The following is a 20,776-nucleotide window of genomic DNA, read 5'->3' on the forward strand; positions in this document are numbered from 1 at the left end:
TCACCACGCATAAACAAAAATGAACAGCCATCTGACTGAGTGCTGCTAGCTTTTAACTCTGATGAAAAACTAACTTGTTTCTCTGGGCCTCACATTCTTCTCAGTTTGCCTTTTCCATTTGGGCATGCCAATGAGCTTCCCCAGATGTCTGCCATACCTTTCTTATGCTTTCCTTCACCAGAACATCATCAAGATAGCTCATCTCAAAAGAAACGAACCTGGTTGCCAGGTGAGGACTTTTATTTATTCAAGAAACACAATTCTTGGGCTCTGTTTCCAATCACCTGAAGCATTCCCATTAAGAAACAGGGAGAAGTGAAACATATATACATGCACTGCAACACTGTGTCACATATTGGTTCAAGGGCCTCTGGATTTAAAAAATAAAATGCTACACCAACAGAGTCTGATAACGCCTGAGACTTGATATAAGATTAAACACAATTTTCAGTGGGAAGCATTGCAGACATTTATGACGGCTGCTTGCTTCTCAGAATCCTTTCCCTCAAGCTGAATCAACAGTACATTTTACACAGTGATGTACAATATACCATAAATCATAAATGAAATTCATTATATGCCTGCACTGTCCTCTCAGAAGGTGGATGTCACTCTAGTTTGAAGTGTAGCGGTCTGAAGACAGGGGTGTCAAACTCATTTTCACCGAGGGCCACATCGGCCTTATGGTTGCCTTCAAAAGGTCATTTGTAAATGTAATAAAGGTAAAGGTTTCCCCTGACATTAAGTCTAGTCGTGTCCGACTCTGGGGGTTGGTGATTATCTCCATTTCTAAACCAAAGGGCTGGCATTGTCCAAATACACCTCCAAGGTCATGTGGCCAGCATGACTGCATGGAGCGCCGTTACTTTCCTGATCTATTGATCTACTCACATTTGCATGTTTTCGAACTGCTAGGTTGGCAGAAGCTTGGCCTAACAGCGGGAGCTCACTCCGCTCCTTGGATTCGAACCACCAACCTTTCGGTCAGCAAGTTCAGCAGTTTAATCCGCTGCACCAGCAGCTCAGCAGTTTAATCCACTGCAAATTATATAGGGTGTTTGAAAAAGAACTCCCTAGTTTTAAGTATAATTACATTAAAACTAGGGAGTTCATTTTCAAACATCCTGTACATGTACATGTAAAACTGTATAAATGTAACTCTCCTTAACATATTGTAAAATAACTTGAGACACCATATCACACACCATCTTCATCCATTTATCATGTTCTGAAAATAACAACAAACACAAAACAAAATACAAGTACAACCACTCAAAATACTACAAGCTCTGAAATGTGCCCAGATATTGCAAACTACATAAAATGACGTGATGGGCCAGATTTGCATTGCGGGCCTTGAGTTTGACATATGTGCCTTAAAGGATCTTAAGCACTATTCAACACCACGGTGGCCGAGGCTGTGTAGAGTGGCTTATTTTTCTCAGCCTGTATGCCCATAAAGAAGTGCCTTGAGGAACAAATCATGATTATGCCTGGCCTGAGAAAAGATAAACCTTCAATATCTATCAGTGCAGGAAAGATATGAACCAACCTTGTGGCTTTCACACAAATGAGACATACTTGAGAGCATCCATCCTTCTCTGGAATTTTTCCCCCACATTCAATGCACTTCTTAAATGAAACTGAGGAGCACATAAAATAACCCCTCAAAAGAGGAATGGCCATGGACAGGCCAAACCAAGAAAATCTAAAACCAAAACCAAGTCAAACCATAGGAACCACTCAGAAGCATTTCTATGCTACAGAAAAGGAAGTGATGGTTTAAGCAGGAAGTGTGCTGGGTAGTAGTGTGGAAGGCATATCTGTGTGTCAAAGACATCAGAAAGTAGTTACTGACCAAGGTGGTCTTTTTAAATCTCAAGCCAGCAGAGAAAAATGGACATTGCCTAAAGGTCAAAGTAGTGTGCTGTTAGCAAAGCACCCAAAGGTTAAAATGTAATTAACCCAATCTAATGAAGAATGTGTGGGAGCAGCTAGGTTAGCACGTCCTTTAGAAAGACCTACACCCCTATTAATCAGCTATTTGGCAGAAGAGGAGACTGAATTCATGCTTATGCTCTCTGTTGCAAATTGCCAATGTCTATTATTTTACCTTTTTAATATAAATATAAAAATTTTTTCATAAATCTCCTGCCTAACAGAATAAAGAATGAAAACATGTCTACTGCAATGTATTGCCCATGAAATTTCCCAGACAGCTCAGGATTCACATGCAAAAAAACTTCTGGAAAGGTGCAAAGGTATGCAATTTCTGAACATGTACAATACACACAGGTTGTTTGCTGATGCCCACACGATTACAGAATGAGTCCAGAAATGCAATACTAAATCCGATGCAATTCTTAATGCATTGTTAATGTAATTACTCCAAAATCACATTCATTAATTAGACGGATAAACAAAATCATGAGGACAGATGTGTATTTCAATTCTTTGAGAGGATACATCAGTGACATAAATTGGTACCAACCACACATTTAAAGATAGCCATGACACTAGACACAAAGAAAAATCCTAATTTTCTACCCCAGAACAGGGAGGGAGGGAGGGAAGGATGGCCCCAGTTTTAATGACCTTTAGGAAATACAGTAGTTTAAAACATGGCTTTGGAAGAAGGCATTTGAAAATGGCTAATTGTAAACTAAGAGGTAGGTTTTAATTGCATTAATTGCATTGGGTTTTATTGCTTTTACCAACAAGCGCGGGTTCTGTGATGTTTTTAGTGGTACTATATGTCTTAAGTGCTGTAAAGTTTTATATTTATATAGGTGATGTTCATGAATTATAATTAATATGTTTATTGGGATTTATTTTTCTTCTATGTATTGTGATTTGTCTTTTGCTTGTTTGTTTTGATGTAACCTTTTTTGGATTGTAAGTGTGACTGATATTATGTACATTGTTTCTTCTTGTTGTAAGCTGCCTCAAGTCCCCTTGGGGAGAGGGGATGGGAAATAAAGCATTATTATTATTATTATTATTATTATTATTATTATTATTATTATTATTACTATCATCATCATCAGGATGAGAAAAGAAGGGGAAATAAGACAAATCTTTTAAAATGCATTATTGAATCATAATTTTGATCATCTGATTTTACTATTTTGATCTATGGAACAAACACACAAAATCTTACGCATCGTAGTCCTGGATGACCATCCCCACAGACCAAATGGCAGTCAAGTATTCATTCACTCCATTAGGACTGATGTAATGCAGGGAGTCTGGGGAGCGGGGATCTCCATTAGAGCCGGTGAAGTCAATGCCAACCTGTCAAGACAGATACATTACTGGTGTGAAAATTACTTTGCTCCGCACACAGAGTAGAACCTAAATCAAAAGGGAAGACTTCATGCAGTTAAAAGACGGAAGAGATGTGAAGTGATTCTTCCTTTAAAAAATGAACATGTAGTACTACTGCTTAAAAATCAAGTCATGTGTGAAAAAGTGTAGACTACAAATCGAGGACTCTTCCCTGTTCCAAGACATCTTGTGCCAAGCCACATTAAGATTAGGAGAAGTCTTCAAGAATCGATTAGAGGGCTGGCTGCAAGGATAAAATGTGAAAGGCAAACAACCATATATGCTTCCTTGATTTTTTCTTGTAAAAAATAGAGGGGAAAATCTAAGATTTGCTTACTCTTATCCCCAGATCTACCCTTCCCTTCCATTAGAGCTTATGATGTTTTACAATAAATTTACTCCAAGCAAAGGTTGCTGCACAAATCAATGTGAGCAGAACTAGATATCTTCCTTGGTGCAAGTTTCCTGTCCCTTGGGAGGAAAGACAATCACCTATTTCTGCTGCCAGAGAGCCAGCGTGGTGTAATGGTTTGAGTATTGATTATAATTCTGAAGAGCAGTTTGAATTTTTGCGGGGCCATAGAAACCTACTGGGTAGCCTCAGGCAAAGGCAATAGAACCCACCTTCCCAGACAAATCTTGCCAAGAAAACCCCATAATAGGTTTCCCCTTGTCTTGTCATAAGTCAGAAATGACAACATACAATGTATATCATCATTTCTAAGGTAGTTTCCAGGATACCAGTTCCATTTATGGAACAAAGATTTCCACTACATACACTGCCCAAATGTAGGATCTTGAACCTCATCTATAAAAACCTTAACTGGAATTTCTACACTGCTTCTTCTCAGCTGGACAGGATCTCTTCACCACTTGTAATAATCAATAGCAGTGCTTCTCAAATTGTGCTCTGTGAAGCACAATCAGAGGCTCCAGGCTTATCTCTTCCCCCTCCTCCTCCAAGTGCATGGCGGCAAGGAAGGATGCACTGGTTGGCTGGTTGCTCCCCTACTGCTGAAGAGCTGGATGTGCGCGCCACCACCGAAAGTGGGATGACAAAAAGACGGGGGAGGGGGCATTCATGGCGGCAACTGAAAAGTAGCATAGAGCAGGCCAAGGAGGAAGGGGGCAGCAGCACTGGCAGAACTCTCCCTGAAGAGTAGGCTGGAGGCGGCAGCGGGGGTCCCATGAGCTGGGGCCTGGAGGCAGCACTAGTAGGGAATGCGGTCTCCAGGTCCCACGGGGGTTAGCCCAGGGTCGGCCGCAGGGCCCTTTTCAGAGGGGTTGAGTCCTTGTCTACCAAGGACTCCTTGGAGAAGCAGCGCTTGGGCCCTGCTACCACCGCCATCAAGGGCTGGAACATGCTGAAGCTGATTACCTCAGTCGAGAAGGGTTTCCTTCTCTTCCCTTCCCCTTCCTTCTCTCCCTTCCTTCCTCACTAAACAGACCCTTTCCCACACGCCTTTCTTGTTTCCAGAACTCTTTTTCTTCATGGCAGAAGGGAGTTGGACTGGATGACCCCTGGGGTTTCTGCTATTATTATTATTACAAAGGCTGGATAGCCATCTGTTGGGTGTGCTTTATGTGTGCTTTTACTACACGGCAGAAGGAGGTTGGACTGGATGGCTCCTGGGTCTCTCACTGAAATACTGCTAAGTTTATGCTGGTTAAAATTATTCATTTTAAATACTGTATTGTTTTTTCTTTTTTTCATTACAAACAAGGTATGCATAGGAATTCGTTCTGTTTTTTTTACACAAAAATTCTCCGTCTATCTGCCACTGGCCCAGCCCATCTGTCAGATTTTAAAATGCAATGCGGCCCCCGTGTCCAAAAGTTTGCCCATGCCTGATATATATACATTATATATAATATATAATAATATAATACATAAACATTTATTGGGGCTCCGCGGCTGAAAAAGTTTGAGAACCCCTGATCTATAGCTTACTTACAGTAAAATTCAGCTGGCAGCCTCCCATGATGTAATCAAGGAAAGTACATTCCATAATAATCTGCAGAACAAATATTCAAATATTCAGTGATATACTCTAGGAAATAAAGCAATTAATCATTTCTTCTCTAAAACCCAGTGTCAAGGTCTATGGGTTGTACATGCACTTAGCTGGAGTGCTGAGCTCCACACTTGTTAATTTTGTCTCATTTTCACTGTTTATTTTATTTCATTTGCTTGAAATGAGCACTTATTTACTTCCTTCTTTTAGAAAGCCCTCTCCTAGTTTGCAAGACTTGAACAGGACCATTGATGACTGAGTGTCATGGAAATGCTTTATTTACAGTTTCCAAAAGTCAACTTGATGAAACAGGCCTAAAATTGATCATGCCTCATCATGGCTAAAACTGAGGGGCCCACCACACAGTCTCTAGCGTGCATAGGAGGCATTCTATTTTAAAAGCGCAACCGTGCCTCAATTGGATTGGGGGGCAAAGGCCATATACAATCCATAGACCACACTTTCCCAATCTTTGTGTTATAGTCATACTAAGCCTTTATTAATATATATATGTAGGCTTAGTGTTCACATGACTGAAACTGCTGCAATTCACATGTAGAAAATACTTGCAAATTGCATTAAGTAGGATGATAAAAAGTCAACTGTACAGGAAAGACAACACTTAAATAAGAATACTGCATTTAAGGATACTAACTTCACAGTGTTTAACACTGATAATGCCTGAATTCTTGTAGCTTTTCTTTTTTTGCTTCTTCTTTTCATTGATGCATTCAAATTCAACCTGCAGAAATAGAACAGAATGGAACATGTATTTAGACTGTGAGACTAAGCATTCCAAGTTAGAAATTTGCTGAACAAAAGATAGCCAAGAGTCATCTTGCATATTTTTTTCTACCTTTCCTGCTTTGAGCTTAATGGGGCCAGGAAGCAGATATAATTCAATCATAAGAATTTTCATGAGTAGGAAATTTCTGAATTGCATTGTATTGAATTAATACAATATAATACTAATAATACAATATAATAATAATTATTATATATTATATATTACATGTAATATTATTAATTAATATAGATATAGTACAATATGGCAATTTATTGCCAGTATTGTGCTATGCTAATAATATAATATTGTATGTAAATTTAATTTGTAAGCCGCTCTGAGTCCCCTTAGGGGTGAGAAGAGAAGGATATAAATGTAATAAATAAATAAATAAATAGGCACTGAAGGCACTGTGGCTGTTTTCCATCACTTTGTAGTTTGTAATACACTATCAGTACAGGTTTGACCTGGGGCGGGGGGGGGGGGGGGGGGAATGTGCACACAATTTTATATTAATTGATTTTTATGATAATTTAAAATGTGGATACTGTTTCCTCATATTACCTGAATTATATCTGTGCTTCAACACACCTTTTTAACAACTGCAAGTTTAGCATTATACTCAAATTAACTGAAATTAATATTAACAATGATTTGTCTTCACCAACAGGAGAGGCAATAGCAGCAGGAGTCTCATTCTGCACCAAGTTCATGTCATAAGCTAATGCAGTGTCTGAACTAGCTCATGTTGTCATATTTATTACCTCCACTTACACTCACAAAAAACTAGTTCTCCTTTGTCCTGCATTAAGTCCGTGAAAAATGCTTTATAAAACACTAAGTTCAGCTCAATATTTTTTAAGATTTAAATTGACGATTGGGCTAGATGCAATACTAGAAATATTAGTTCCTATGAGTGCAGGCTCTGAAGAAAAGCTCTGAAGACCATTGCATTACTTTAAAAAAAAATTGTGTCAGGAGCGACTTGAAAACCTGCAAATTGCTTCTGATGTGAGAGAATTGGCCGTCTGCAGGACGTTGCCCAGGGGACGCCCTGATGTTTTTATGTTTTTACCATCCTGTGGGAGGCTTTTCTTATGTCCCCGCATGGGGAACTAGAGCTTACTCCACTCCCCGGATTTGAACCGCTGGCCGTTCGGTCAGCAGTCCTGCCGGCACAAGGGTTTAACCCAGGGGTCCCCAAACTTTTTAAACAGGGGGCCAGTTCACGGTCCTTCAGACTGTTGGAGGGCCGGATTATAGTTTTTAAAAAAACCTAAGAACAAATTCCTATGCACACTGCACATATCTTATTTTGAAGTAAAAAAAACCAAAAAACCAAAAACAAAAAGGGAACAAATACAACCTCAATGTTAATCATCATCAAAATAATAAAGAAGGTTGGAAGAGACCCCTTGGGACATCTACTCCAACCCCCTTCTGCTTTTGTACACCACACCATAATCAAAGCACCCCTGACAGATAGCCACCCAATAATAATAATAATAATAATAATAATAATAATAATAATACCACCATAATAAACATGGTTGGAAAAGACCCCTTGGGCCATATAGTCCAACCCCATTCTCCCTTTGTGAACCAAAACATAAAGCACCCCTGACCAACACCAACACCAATAATATTGTAATAATCAGGGTTGGAAGAAATTGCTAGCCTTCAAGAAAAATGAATCCACGACAGGGCTGCAAAGAAGGGAGTCTGTATGGGAAGATAAAATGGGAGGCCTCTACCTTTTGCCACAGACATGCTTCCATTGTTGTTTTGCCCCCTCCATCGCTGAGGAAGGCACACACCAGGTGAGGGAGGAGGCGGAAAAGGAGCGTGCGAGGCGAGCGAGGAGGCAGGAAAGGCATGAACCTTTCCCTCCTCCCTCGCCCCATGCTGGCCTTTCTCGGCGGCGGCAACAGGAAAGCTGCTGGCGGGGGGCGAGGAAGGAAAAGTGCATGCCTTTTCCTCGCCCCGTTCAGCCCTTCCTCGGCGGTGGCAGCGGGAAAGGCGCATGTGGGACAAGGAAAAGGCGTGAGCCTTTCTCTCACTCTGCACGCACCTTTCCTGCTGCCTTCCTTGGTAGCAGCGGCGGGAAAGCTGTCTGCGAGGCAAGGGAGGAAAGGCGCACGCCTTTCCCTCGCCCCATGCAGCCCTTCCTCAGCAGCAGCAGCGGGAAAGGTGTGCACAGGACGAGGAAAAGCCATGCATCTTTCTTTCCTCCCTCACCTCACTTTCGCACTGCCTCCCTCAGCGGCGGCGGTAGGAAAGCTGCTGTGGGGCGAGGGAAGAAAGGCGCACGCCTTTCCCTCGCCCCGTGTGGCTCTTCCTCAGTGGCAGCAGCGGGAAAGGTGCGCACAGGATGAGAAAAAGTTGTGCACCTTTCTTTCCTCCCTCACCCCGCATGCATCTTTCCCACTGCCTCCCTCGGCGATGGCGGCAGGAAAGCTACCTGCGGGGTGAGGGAGGAAAGGCACAGACCTTTTCCTCGCCTCGTGCGGCCCTTCCTCTGTGGCAGCGGGGGAAAGCGGGGCGAGAGAGCAAAGCCACATGCCTTTTACTCGCCCTGTACGGCCCTTCCTTGGCGGCTTGGGGAAAGGTGCCGTGGGGCGAGGGAGACGAGAAAGGCATCGCCTTTTCCTCCTTCTCCTTCACACCACATGCACCTTCCTTGACGGAGGAGGAAGGAGCCACCGCCGCGGGGGCCGGATAAATGGCCCCGGTGGGCCGCATCTGGCCCGCGGGCCGTAGTTTGGGGACCCCTGGTTTAACCCATTGTGCCACCAGGGGCTCCATTACTTTAATGACTTTAATGACTTTAATGACTTTAATGACTCAATTACTTTAATTATTTCATTACTTTAATTAATAAGTTGGGAAATGCTACATGGACTTACGGGTGATTGTCGAGATGCTTCCTTCATCTGTGACATTGTGGTTCGAAAGGTCCCTATAAGATCATGTGATCCATCACTATCATAATCATAGCACTCCACCTAAAAAGAAGGTATTGGCCATTAACGTATATCATGGGCATAACACAGCTATCAAGAAACAACACAGCAAGAAAAAAGAAATCCTACATTTGAAGCCTCTACCACTCACAACTCTAACATTAGGAAGATGAGATTAAAATGCATCATTATTGATCTACAGAGCCCCAACTATGGCTTTTGTAAGGTTCTATACTGAAAATGTAGAACATAGATTACTGTTATTTTATGACATCAACAAGACACCAATTACACCTTTAAAATACTTTTTTTTTTACTTTCAATGATCAGTTCTGAAGAATTTAAAGTTGCTTGAGATCAAGCCTCATTTTTTTTCTGTCAGTTGTTCCTTAGGTCCAATACTACACCTATTCTAATGAAGTAGTAGTGTAATCCAATACAGGTTTACTGAGAAATAAATATTGTATTTTAATGAGGCTTACTCCTAGGAAGTGGACACAGCATTGCAGCCTAAGCTCCCCAAAGTTATTAACATGCATGCACATGCTCTATCAACTTATGTGAACATGCAGACACACAGAACTAGAGTACAGATGAAATCAGGATGACATGGTACAGGGTGGTCAAAAACTTATTCCTTGTATTAACTTTTCAGTAGCTTTCCAATTTTGTGTAACAATGAATACAACAATCTGTTTATTAAGAAATTGACAACAGATGTTCAACCAAAATAGCAACATTAATGTTATAGTCTTTTTCTTCCATGTTGATGAGATGTATATTACACATGTTTACCATATGTACAAGGAAACATAAGAAATGCATGCCTACCTCCACCATAAGAAAAGCCTCCAGCAATTCATTTCAACACACATAAAAACACTTCAGAAATTGCACCATGAGATATCAAAGAGAGTTGTTTGTGTCTTATAGATGAATACATAAACAACCCTTTCAACACATGAACACAACTTGGAGTCAGGTAAAACTAGATAATAATTTTACTTACTCAGCCAAATACCCAGATCAATAAGATACTGTGTGCATAAGGTATTAAAGCATTATTTAGTGAGTCATTATAGAATACCAGCTTTTCTCATTCATTACAGCAACAGTTTAATTCTACCTGCTTCTCAAAAAGTAATAAGGCCCTCTTGTACTTTGCCCATTGTCTTTGGAGGATGCAATATGGCAGGCCAGATGCAGAATACTAGGGCACTGACCTACATATTCATGAAGTTTTATTTTGCTCCAAATGAAGTAAGAATCAAATTATGGTTTATTGGAACATGGCATGAAAATAATTACTTTAAGATATGTATTTTGCTAAAAAATTAAAACGCAAAATGTAATAGCTACATAGAAAAGGCCACAAACAGATTACTTTTTAGTATTATTCTTTTTTTCTTATAAAAATGACAGAAAGCTAGAAAGATTAGCATAGGAGACATATTAGATGGCAAAAATACAGTTAAGTAAACTGAACTAAAACTAGGAAAATATGACAAAAATATATTAATGAGCTGAAGGAAGCCAACCAACATGAACCTAAGCATGTCAAGATGTGCAAGACCAGTTAGGGTGGCAAACTGATTATCTTTGCAAGGCTTCAAAAATGTATGTTCTGAGCAAATAATCCAATAGTTGCTATTTGCTAATTAACTTTTAGGATTGTTTTTCCTCACACAGCTGCAACTGGGAGCATTTCAAGATGAGTTAAAATGGGGAAATGGATTCTGGAAGGCTAATTCATTTGGTGTTAATTAAAGCAGCAGTATTGTGCATAACTACAGAAATACTATTCCATGAGTAAATAATAAAACACACTCATCTGCTGAGGACTGGCAGTAAAGAGATGTCTGACTTCCCACAGTGGCCTACTTAATTTCTGTGCTACTGATGGAAGAGGAAGTTTCCCTGCTCTGGCAACTTGTTTGACTTCCAAGATGAGTGCAAAGGAGGTACTGATGATCTTTTTCTCCTCCACTAGTTTGCAATTCCTTGTTGCTAATGGGTAACAAACTAGTATTTAAATATAAAATTGGGCAAAAGGAAAATTATGCAGAAAAATAGGTTATCAAATTAAAAGGAAAAAACAAAACAATCTACACCTGAGCAACTGAGTTATAAACACAGAGACACCAACTAAATTCATTGCATTATGACTGGTAAGCAAAAAATATAACTTTAAGAAAGCTCTGAAAGCACAGAGATCACGCATTTTACAAACTTCTGTCTCTAGTAGGATAATTATTTCTTGCAGAAGCATATTGCAATATATGCAAAATTGCACATATGCCACTGAAAACAAACAGACAGCTGACATATGTCAGTGCAAAACTACTTTCAAGCATCAAAGTTCTGATAGCAGAAGGGCTTTTGCTGCTATTTTCCTGACATGTTCTTCCACTTATAGGACTGTACATTATGTAATGGGAACAGCACATTCATAACTCAAATAACCTCAAAACATAATTGAAGTGTTGAATACTCAAAGGAAAATAGCCTGTTCAGTCCCATTCTATATGCTAGCATATTCCTCATACATTACCTTTATTGTTTTGTCCATATCACCGTAACATAGAGAATTGAGAGAAATTTTGAATGGTCTCCAGACAGGATTCAGGTTATTTTTAATAACCTAAACAGGAACACAAATATTAAGACACATCAAGGTTTTGTTGTGTATTAGCCTTCTCTGATAAAATCTGCTATTAGTAATTGAGATAGCTATCATTAATATTTTCTGATGTGTTTATTCCAACATTTTTACAATTTTCTTCCATATGTGCTATCATTCCAAAGTAGTACATCCTGTGAAAATCAAAGCAGATTCAGCAGACCTAATCAGATATCAAATTAATTGAAAGCAATTCACCCCAGCTCATAAAAAGTAAGAAGAAACATACTTCTGTTCTGTGTACCATCACCCAGTTTCCTTCAGATGTCTGCTTGTGGAACTCCAAATAAGGATCTGATTTTCCAAAAAAATCCTGCAAATAAAGATTAATTATTACTCCAAAATTATATTATAGTATATTATATTTACTTTATTTATAGCCTTCCTTTCTTCCCAAGGGGACTCAGAGCGGTTAACAACCACACACTTTGAACAATTACAGAGGACCTTTCTGACAAAAACATAGTTTTGTATTGCTTTTACCTGAGATCAGCAGTTCAACAGAAAATGCAAACCAACTTCAATATTAAGGTGCTTATTTAAGGATCAATGGGAAAATGAAAAAGAGAAATGCTTCTTCCCTCAAACAACTGATATTACTGTTTTACTAAAATCAGTTCTATAAAATTCATACATTCAAGTTACAAACATCAATGCCAAACCACAAAATAAGGGAAACTGATGTGAAGTGATAGTGAAAATACTCATAGATCCAAATCCCATGCAAAAGTATTACTGATGATATTGTTTTTTCAGAGAAACCGCATGCAGAAATTAAATTTGATTTCAAATTAATTTTTCCTCCACATACCTTGTTGTCTAGTTTTCTTGCTTCCATTTCAAATATGATCACTCGATTGTCCTTTACTTCTTCAGCAGTAATCTGAGTAAGCATAGCCAAGATTCAGCATTAAATGTTTCCTCCCAATGAAATACATCTTGTGCTCTTTGAAGAATGACAAATGGTTAATGATTTTGTGGGATGTTTGATACATTTCTTACACCCAGAAACAGAATGAACCTATTGATAGTAGTAGCTGTTAAAAGAGTAAGTGTCCAATGGTGACATTATATCAGTGAAATCTGCTTTGACTAGCAGAAATGGACAATTCTTTTTTAATTCCTGCATCTTCTTGTGTGGCCTAAAATCAGTTCTGGGTGGTTGGGAAGTTATACGAGCAATTTCAATGTCATGAAGAACTACAAACAAGAAGACTAGAAAAATCAAGCATCATATTGGATTTAGAACCCCATCTCTAGTACAGATGAAATTAAAATATATGTACCACATCAAATAATAGGTTTAAAAATATATAGTGAAAATTTGGTTATGTTCTACAGAATTTGACTTCCCCCATCTCTGCACCTGCTATATTGAACAGGATGCCATGTTGAAATAATTTTTAAAATTGTGCTCCATTTTTAAAGAGTGACCAAACGATTTAATGAATCACATGCCCAAGCATTTGGATAAGCACAACTAAGCTTGAGTGTATTTTGGGTCTGCTGTAATTCTGTAACTTAAAAAGGAGTGCAACAAAAATAAAGGCAACAATACATGAATAATACAAATGAAAGTTAAACAATAAATAGGACCCAAGAATAACTTTTAAAACCAAAAACTAAGCACTATTTTATAGAGTAGTGGTTCTCAACCTGTGGGTCCCCAGGTGTTTTGGCCTACAACTCCCAGAAATCCCAGCCAGTTTACCAGCTGTTAGGATTTCTGGGAGTTGAAGGCCAAAATATCTGGGGACCCACAGGTAGAGAACCACTGGTATAGAGAATGAGTTTATTTCTAGAAAAGAATACATACATTGTAGAATTATTCCCACAGCGTTACAGAATATTTAACTTCTTTCTTGACTGTATCCATACTGTTTGGATACCAGATTAAAATCAGGTACACAGTAACTCACAAAAGCAAGAAAACTTAAATTTTCATACCGTGATTTTTCCTTTTCCTGCGGGTTTCCCATTTTTCAACACTAGAGGCCTAGTCAGTGTCTTGCTAGAAACAATCTGTTAAAATACAAAATGACCCAGACAAAAACATGAAAAAATTACTACTGTAAAGTTTTCACAATTGGTACTATTTAAAAGCAAGCAAACGACTATGTAATATATCTCTGGTGTCTGGAGGAAGAATTCTGCAACCTAAAGAGCCAACTCAGATGCAAAACTCTGATCTGCAAAATTCACAACAATATACCATGGTTCTAAAAGGTAAAATAGGTCTGTCTCATCCAGTATCATTGTTATCCTCACAAAAAAACTTCAATGCTACTGCAGTAGTCTCACTTATCCAACGTAAACGGGCCGGCAGAACGTTGGATAAGCGAATATGTTGGATAATAAGGAGAGATTAAGGAAAAGCCTATTAAACATTAAATTAGGTTATGATTTTACAAATTAAGCACCAAAACATGTTATACAACGAATTTGACAGAAAAAGTAGCTCAATACACAGTAATGCTATGTAGTAATTACTGTATTTACGAATTTAGCACCAAAATATCATGATGTATTGAAAACATCGACTACAAAAATGCATTGGATAATCCAGAAAGTTGGATAAGCGAGTGTTGGATAAGTGAGACTCTACTGTGTCATGATTTCCTCAAACCACAGTTCTCATACACATCAAATCAGGGAAATTGAGGTTTACTGACTACCTTCTCTACATGATGTTGGAGGGGCCATTGCCCTCCTGCTTTCATCCCTTCTTGCTCGTTCCCTCCCCTCATACCTTTTCCCCCTTCCCTTCTCTTCCTTCACGTAGTAACACTTTACATAATAACAGCTTTTGTGGTACAGAGACAGACAGACATACTTTGACTTTTATACAGATTTTAAGACATTGTTAACGATTAGGAATCAAATCCAAACCGAACTCTGTGGTTCCCAGACAATGCACTGTGACCCCAAATGGGGTTGTGAAGGGGTTTCTGTGGGATTGCCGGGCAGTAGTGAGCTATGGAATTTTTTTTAGAAGAAAGCAAAAAAATCACATTATATCTGCATAGAGATTTGTTTGCATCCTGCACAGAGATCTGCGGAACGATTCCTCAGTACACAACTTATTTGATGGAAAACACAATTCTGGTATATACATATTGGTCATATCCATATGTCACCATGATTGTATTTCGGGTTTTGCTCCCCTTTGTTTCTACATATCTATCTGAGAACAGATTTTCAATGCTTCTTCAATTGAAAACCAAAACAAGAAACAAATTAAATATCGAGAATGACATCAGGTCATTAACAAAAACACAACTATGAATTTTTAAGCATGTTAATGATTTACAATTTAAATCATCGCATTAAATATGTCGTAAGTTAACATCATTTTGAGTTATATTGTACTAAAAAATCCATTTTCCATGTGTTTTCATTTACCCTATTAAAAAACCTATTTTTAATGTATCAGGATCATGGGTCACTTTGACTCTATAAAATGAGGTAGCGACTTGAAAAAGTTTGGGAATTGTTGATCTAACCTAAGCTCACATTTTAAACAATCTTAACATAATACTAGAAGTAAGTGCGTTATTAGGTGTAATAGATCAAAAATGATTTATTCCCTTATGTAAATTCCTGTACTCATCATGATTATTTTGTCTCTAGTGCTGATATCTATCCCATTCAACTGTAATAGGACCCAGGCTGTACTAGTAGTGGAGACCTTTTCCTTAGTTTGTCATGTAGTTTCTCTTGACTCTAGGTCAAAGGTTATAGGACAGAAACTTAGGTAATGTAAGCAAAATGGCTTTGTGTCAGTGGTCAAGAATACAGGTCGAAAGCTTATTTTTAGTTTATGAAACCATGATTTCCTTAAGATAAGACAGTTATTCTAGGAACAACTCAAAACAGTCAAACTTATAATTATCAACAATAATTATCTTTATGTAGAATGGCTGGTCCATGAAAAGAGATGGAAAATGGGAGAAAAGTACAGCAAATCTATAAATAATAACCATCTAAACAGGTTACTAAAAGAAGTCTGCCTCTTGTACTATGTATTTACATTTGGTTTTTTAAAACGGATCAGTCCAAATATCTGAAGTTTTGCTCCAATTTATGAAAACTAAATATATATTTAGCACCATGGTTAAATTAATCAATGGAAATTGCAAAATATCACATGGAATGCCAGAAACACTTCTCATAAGTAATAAAGAACTGATTCTCATTGAAAAGGAGAAATGGCAGAATGAGGATCTACAAAACAGCATCATTTCCCCACACTTTTTTCTTTAAGTAAACACTGAGGGGTAGGCTATTTCTGTGAGCAGAACAAAACAAATTATCCACAAAACAATACAGTCGAGCCTTGGTATCCCCTAGGATTTGGCTTGAAGACCTCACAAGGATACCAAAATCCATGGATGTTCAAGTCCTATTATATACAATAGGGTAGTGGCGTAGTGGATTAAAGCCTCGTGACTTGAAGGTTGGGTTGCTGACCTGAAGACTGCCAGGTTCAAATCCCACCCGGGGAGAATGCGGATGAGCTCCCTCTATCAGCTCCAGCTCCATGCGGGGACATGAGAGAAGCCTCCCACAAGGATGGTAAAAACATCAAAACATCCGGGTGTCCCCTGGGCAACGTCCTTGCAGACAGCCAATTCTCTCACTCCAGAAGTGACTCAAGTTGCTTCTGACACGAAAAAAAACCTTATATAAACTGTCAAAATTAAGCTTTGCTTTTTGAATGTTTAGAAAATATTTTCAAGTTCTGGTTGTTTGAGTCTGTAGATACGGAGGGCTAACTGTACCACAATTATATGAAAACAACAGAGAAAAATCCAGGAATAATATATACCTACCTGTCCCAGGGTACATTCAAATTCTCCTAAAAAGTCATCATCACTCAGTTCAACGGTTGCATTGTCAATGTCATACACTCCAAACTTGAGTTTCTGGACTAGTTCAAAGTAGTAATCAATTAGAAATCTCTTAGAAAACTTTGGGTCCAGACAATTTTTTATTCTTTCTGTGCGATCAACCTGCAATATAACATAGCGGTCATTACACTATTACAGTTCACTTTTACTAATTAAAATCTAGCTTTGGATCTTGTGCCGCTATCACATTCTATAGCTAAAATGTAATTTGGCAAATGAGCTGGTTAAAGGTAGAATTATCCCTGGTAAAGGCTGCTTTCTCATCCTGGCTTTAAACTTTAACTCAGCACCACAAATTTGCACACTCAGAAAAGGCAAAAAGTTGCAAAATGGATGCTGATGTGATTCTTAAGGATAAAACTATTTCTTTAAAGTACTGCATCATAATATCTGAGGCGAAAAACAAAAAGAAGAATTCAGTAGGCCCTACATATCTGTTGCTCAGGCCTGTCCAACCTGCAGCCCACAGGCAGCATGTGGTGTTCTGCCTGTGAACACAGCCCAACACAAAATTGTAAAGTTACTAAAAATCACAAACTTGCTTTCTTTGTGTGGTTCTTGAGAATGAACTTTGTAGATGACAAAGGAATAATCACAATATGTTATGTCTACAAATACTGCAGTATTATCTGTAATTTGTATTATAACTGAAAACAGTTCAGCCAGAAGATCTGTTCGATTTTAAAAGGCTGTGGTGGCACATAATTATTACGCAAAGACTTTTGCTTAGCAGTGGTTGTAAATATCACGAAAATGTGATTGGATCTTTTTTTTGGCTCATCAGTTATTGTAAGTGTTATCATTTTTTTATGTGTGGCCCTTCTTCTACCAATGTGGCCCAGGGAAATCAAAGGGATGAACACCCTTGTTGTAGATGTGCAAATCTCACTATATATAACTATGTTCCTTATATAAAACTAGCTGTGCCCGGCCACGCGTTGCTGTGGCGAAGTATGGTGGTATGGGAAATAAAGTATTGAGGAATTGGTGCTAGTTAAGGTAAAGGGTAAACATTTTCCCCTGACATTAAGTCCAGTCATGTCTGACTCTGGGGGTTGGTGCTCATCTCCATTTCTAAGCTGAAGAGCCGGCATTGTCCGTAGACTCCTCCAAGGTCATGTGGGATGACTGCATGGAGCGGCGTTACCTTCCCACCGGAGCAATACCTATTGATGCACTCACATTTGCATGTTTTTGAACTTCTGGGTTGGCAGAAGCTGGGGCTAACAGTGGGGGCTCTACCTCTGTCCGCTCCTCCAATTCAAACCTGCGGCCTTTCGGTCCAGAAGTTCAGCAGCTCAGCGCTTTAACACGCTGTGCCATCAGGGGATATTATTTCCTAAAGGTTGTGAATATACAATATTTCTGATTGTTTTGTTTTTTTTTGTCTCTTGGAGACAAGTATGAATGCTGCAATTAGGAAAAATGATTAGGATGTAATGGCCTTGCAGATTTAAAGCCTGGCTGTTTCCTCTGAGTGAATTTTTTGTTGGGAGGTGTTAGTTGGCCCTGATTGTTTCCTGTCTGGAATTCCCTTGTTTTCAGAGCGGTGTTGTTTGCGATATTTTATGTGCTTCTACTGTCTGTGGCCCTGAGAAAACAGAGGATTTGCCAGACTTTGATGATGGGAATACTTTGTTGGGAGGTGTCAGCTGGCCCTGATTGTTTCCTGTGTGGAATTCCCCTGTTTTCAGAGTGTTGTTCTTTATTTAGTGTTCTGATTTTAGAGATTGTATTGTTCTGTTTTATTATACCACATTAATTTTTATATATTCTGATTTTAGTGTTTTTGAATACTTGGAGCCAGATTGTATTCATTTTAACGGTTGACCGCAACACAATAATAATAATAATAATAATGATAGTAATAATAATGACTTTGGTAATACACAGTGCTTCACTGCCTTCTCAGCTTCCTTTCTGGAAGAATCCTTTCTTGGGAGGTGTTAGCTGGCCCTGATTGTTTCCTTTGTGGAATTTCCAATTTCCCTGCTTTATTTACTTTCTTTATTTATTTACTGTCCTGGTTTTAGAGATTATATTGTTCTGCATTATTCTATCCCAGAAATTATTTCATATCAAAGTAGAATCTCACTTATCCAACATTTGCTTATACAATGTTCTGGATTATCCAACGCAGTCTGCCTTTTCATAATCAATGTTTTTGTAGTCAGTGTTTTAAATTCATTGTGATATTTTAGTGGTAAATTTGTAAATACAGTACAGTAGAGTCTCACTTATCCAACATAAACGGGCCGGAAGAATGTTGGATAAGCAAATATGTTGGATAATAAGGAGGCATTGAGGAAGAGCTTATTAAATATCAAATTAGGTTATGATTTTACAAATGAAACACCAAAACATCATGTTCTACAACAAATTTGGCAGAAAAAGTAGTTCAATACGCAAGTAATGCTATGTAGTCATTACTGTATTTATGAATTTAGCACCAAAATATCACAATATATTGAAAACATTGACTACAAAAATGCATTGGATAATCCAGAACGTTGGATAAGCGAGTGTTGGATAAGTGAGACTCTACTGTAATTACTACATAGCATTACTGCGCGTGGAACTACCTTTTCGGTCAAATTTGTTGTATAATATGATGTTTTGGTGCTTAATTTGTATAACGATTACCTAATTTGATGTTTAATCGGCTTTTCCTGAATCCCTTCTTATTATCCAACATATTCACTTATCCTGCCGGCCTGTTTATGTTGGATAAGTGAGAGTCTACTGTATACTGATAATCTTAAATTATCTGCTTAGAACTGGATTATATGAGGCCCCTTCTTCACAGCTGTATAAAATGCACACTGAAATGGATTATATGGCAGTGTGGAGTCAAGATAATCCAGTGCAAAGCAGATAATATAAGATTATAAATGGGTTGTATAGCTGTGTAGAAGGGCCTTGAGTCTACACTGCCATATAATCCAGTGCAAATTAGATAATCTGTGAAAGAAGCCTAAGTGAGGCCTAAATCTGCCTGTCCCCTAACTAAACCCTGGCTGTCCTTTGGCTGAATTGGTTGCTAGGCGACCAAGTGGGCAGAGATTAGCCCGCTAAACTGGCAGCAATTGGATAAAAACAATTATTGCTCTCCCTCTAATTAGGACTTTTTTTTCTTTTCTTTTTGTTGTATCAACCCTGAGACGTGGGTGATGGGTTGTGTTGTCAAATTTCGAGGTTGGGGGGCCTGTACTTTTGTTGTTTTGTGGGTCGCCGTGATGCCATCACTCTTTTATATATATAGAAGATGGCAAAATCAAGATTTGCGTTTTAGATTTTAAAAAATATTATCACGCTATGAATGGCTAAATCTGTGGATATAGATGGCTGACTGTTGTTGAAAGTAGTTTTCCTTAACAACAAAGTTAAAATGTGGAACATTGCTGAATGGAACACAAAAGTAATCAATATGCTATCATACTGTACCTCATACCACTGCTGTCCACTTGTGTGCTGAAGAAGCACACACAATGGGTCTGACTTGGAGCTGACATCTTTATCCAAGAGACTGCTACAGGACATGGTCAGCTCCACCTTGGTTACACATTGTGCTGCCATCTATTATATTGAATTAAAAAAATACTTTTAGGTTTAAGGAAAATAAATATATTTTTTAATTTGAACAGCCCAAGAACACAATGTAATACAGATTTAAACATGTTTAAGCTCACTGGTATATTTAATTTTCCCTCCATATATCATGTGTAAACTATAATGCATGCAGACATCTGATCTAAACATAGCAAATGCACAATAGCAGGCATTTTACTTGTGGAAATTGATTTTAGAATTCCAATTAGTTTGATAAGAAAGAAAAAGTGAAGGGACTGACTCTACTTCCAAAAGCTGAGGTTTAGGTCTTAAAACAGGGAAGTACAACACAATGTCTAATCCTCCAGATGTTGTTGGACTGCCAGTCAGCTCTAGCCAATAGTGAGGAACTGCTGGATTTGCAATCCAAATATCTGAAGGTGCATGCTGTCTATTACCGTGTTTTTAAAAAAGCTTTATACACAAAATCCCTAGTTAATAGACGAGGAAATAGTTTCCAAGGCTCTCATTTGAAATCCCTAGCTGGA

General features: G+C 38.5%; 1 protein-coding gene across 2 annotated transcripts in view; it reads right to left on the bottom strand.

The window, feature by feature from the left end:
• Positions 1 to 20,776, bottom strand: part of cpne3 (copine 3) — a 38,025-nt gene that overhangs the window by 8,110 nt on the left and 9,139 nt on the right. For both annotated transcript variants that reach the window (XM_008108421.3, XM_062980207.1), the window contains 10 exons: positions 20,124 to 20,255; positions 16,602 to 16,781; positions 13,717 to 13,791; positions 12,581 to 12,652; positions 11,999 to 12,082; positions 11,641 to 11,730; positions 9,033 to 9,131; positions 5,998 to 6,084; positions 5,283 to 5,342; positions 3,161 to 3,294 (listed from right to left, as the gene is read on the bottom strand). In XM_008108421.3, coding sequence (XP_008106628.2) covers positions 3,161 to 3,294; positions 5,283 to 5,342; positions 5,998 to 6,084; positions 9,033 to 9,131; positions 11,641 to 11,730; positions 11,999 to 12,082; positions 12,581 to 12,652; positions 13,717 to 13,791; positions 16,602 to 16,781; positions 20,124 to 20,255 — 1,013 coding nt within the window. The remainder of the gene's footprint in view (positions 1 to 3,160; positions 3,295 to 5,282; positions 5,343 to 5,997; positions 6,085 to 9,032; positions 9,132 to 11,640; positions 11,731 to 11,998; positions 12,083 to 12,580; positions 12,653 to 13,716; positions 13,792 to 16,601; positions 16,782 to 20,123; positions 20,256 to 20,776) is intronic.

Source organism: Anolis carolinensis, chromosome 4 (genome assembly GCF_035594765.1).
Source record: "Anolis carolinensis isolate JA03-04 chromosome 4, rAnoCar3.1.pri, whole genome shotgun sequence".
NCBI lineage: Eukaryota > Metazoa > Chordata > Lepidosauria > Squamata > Dactyloidae > Anolis > Anolis carolinensis.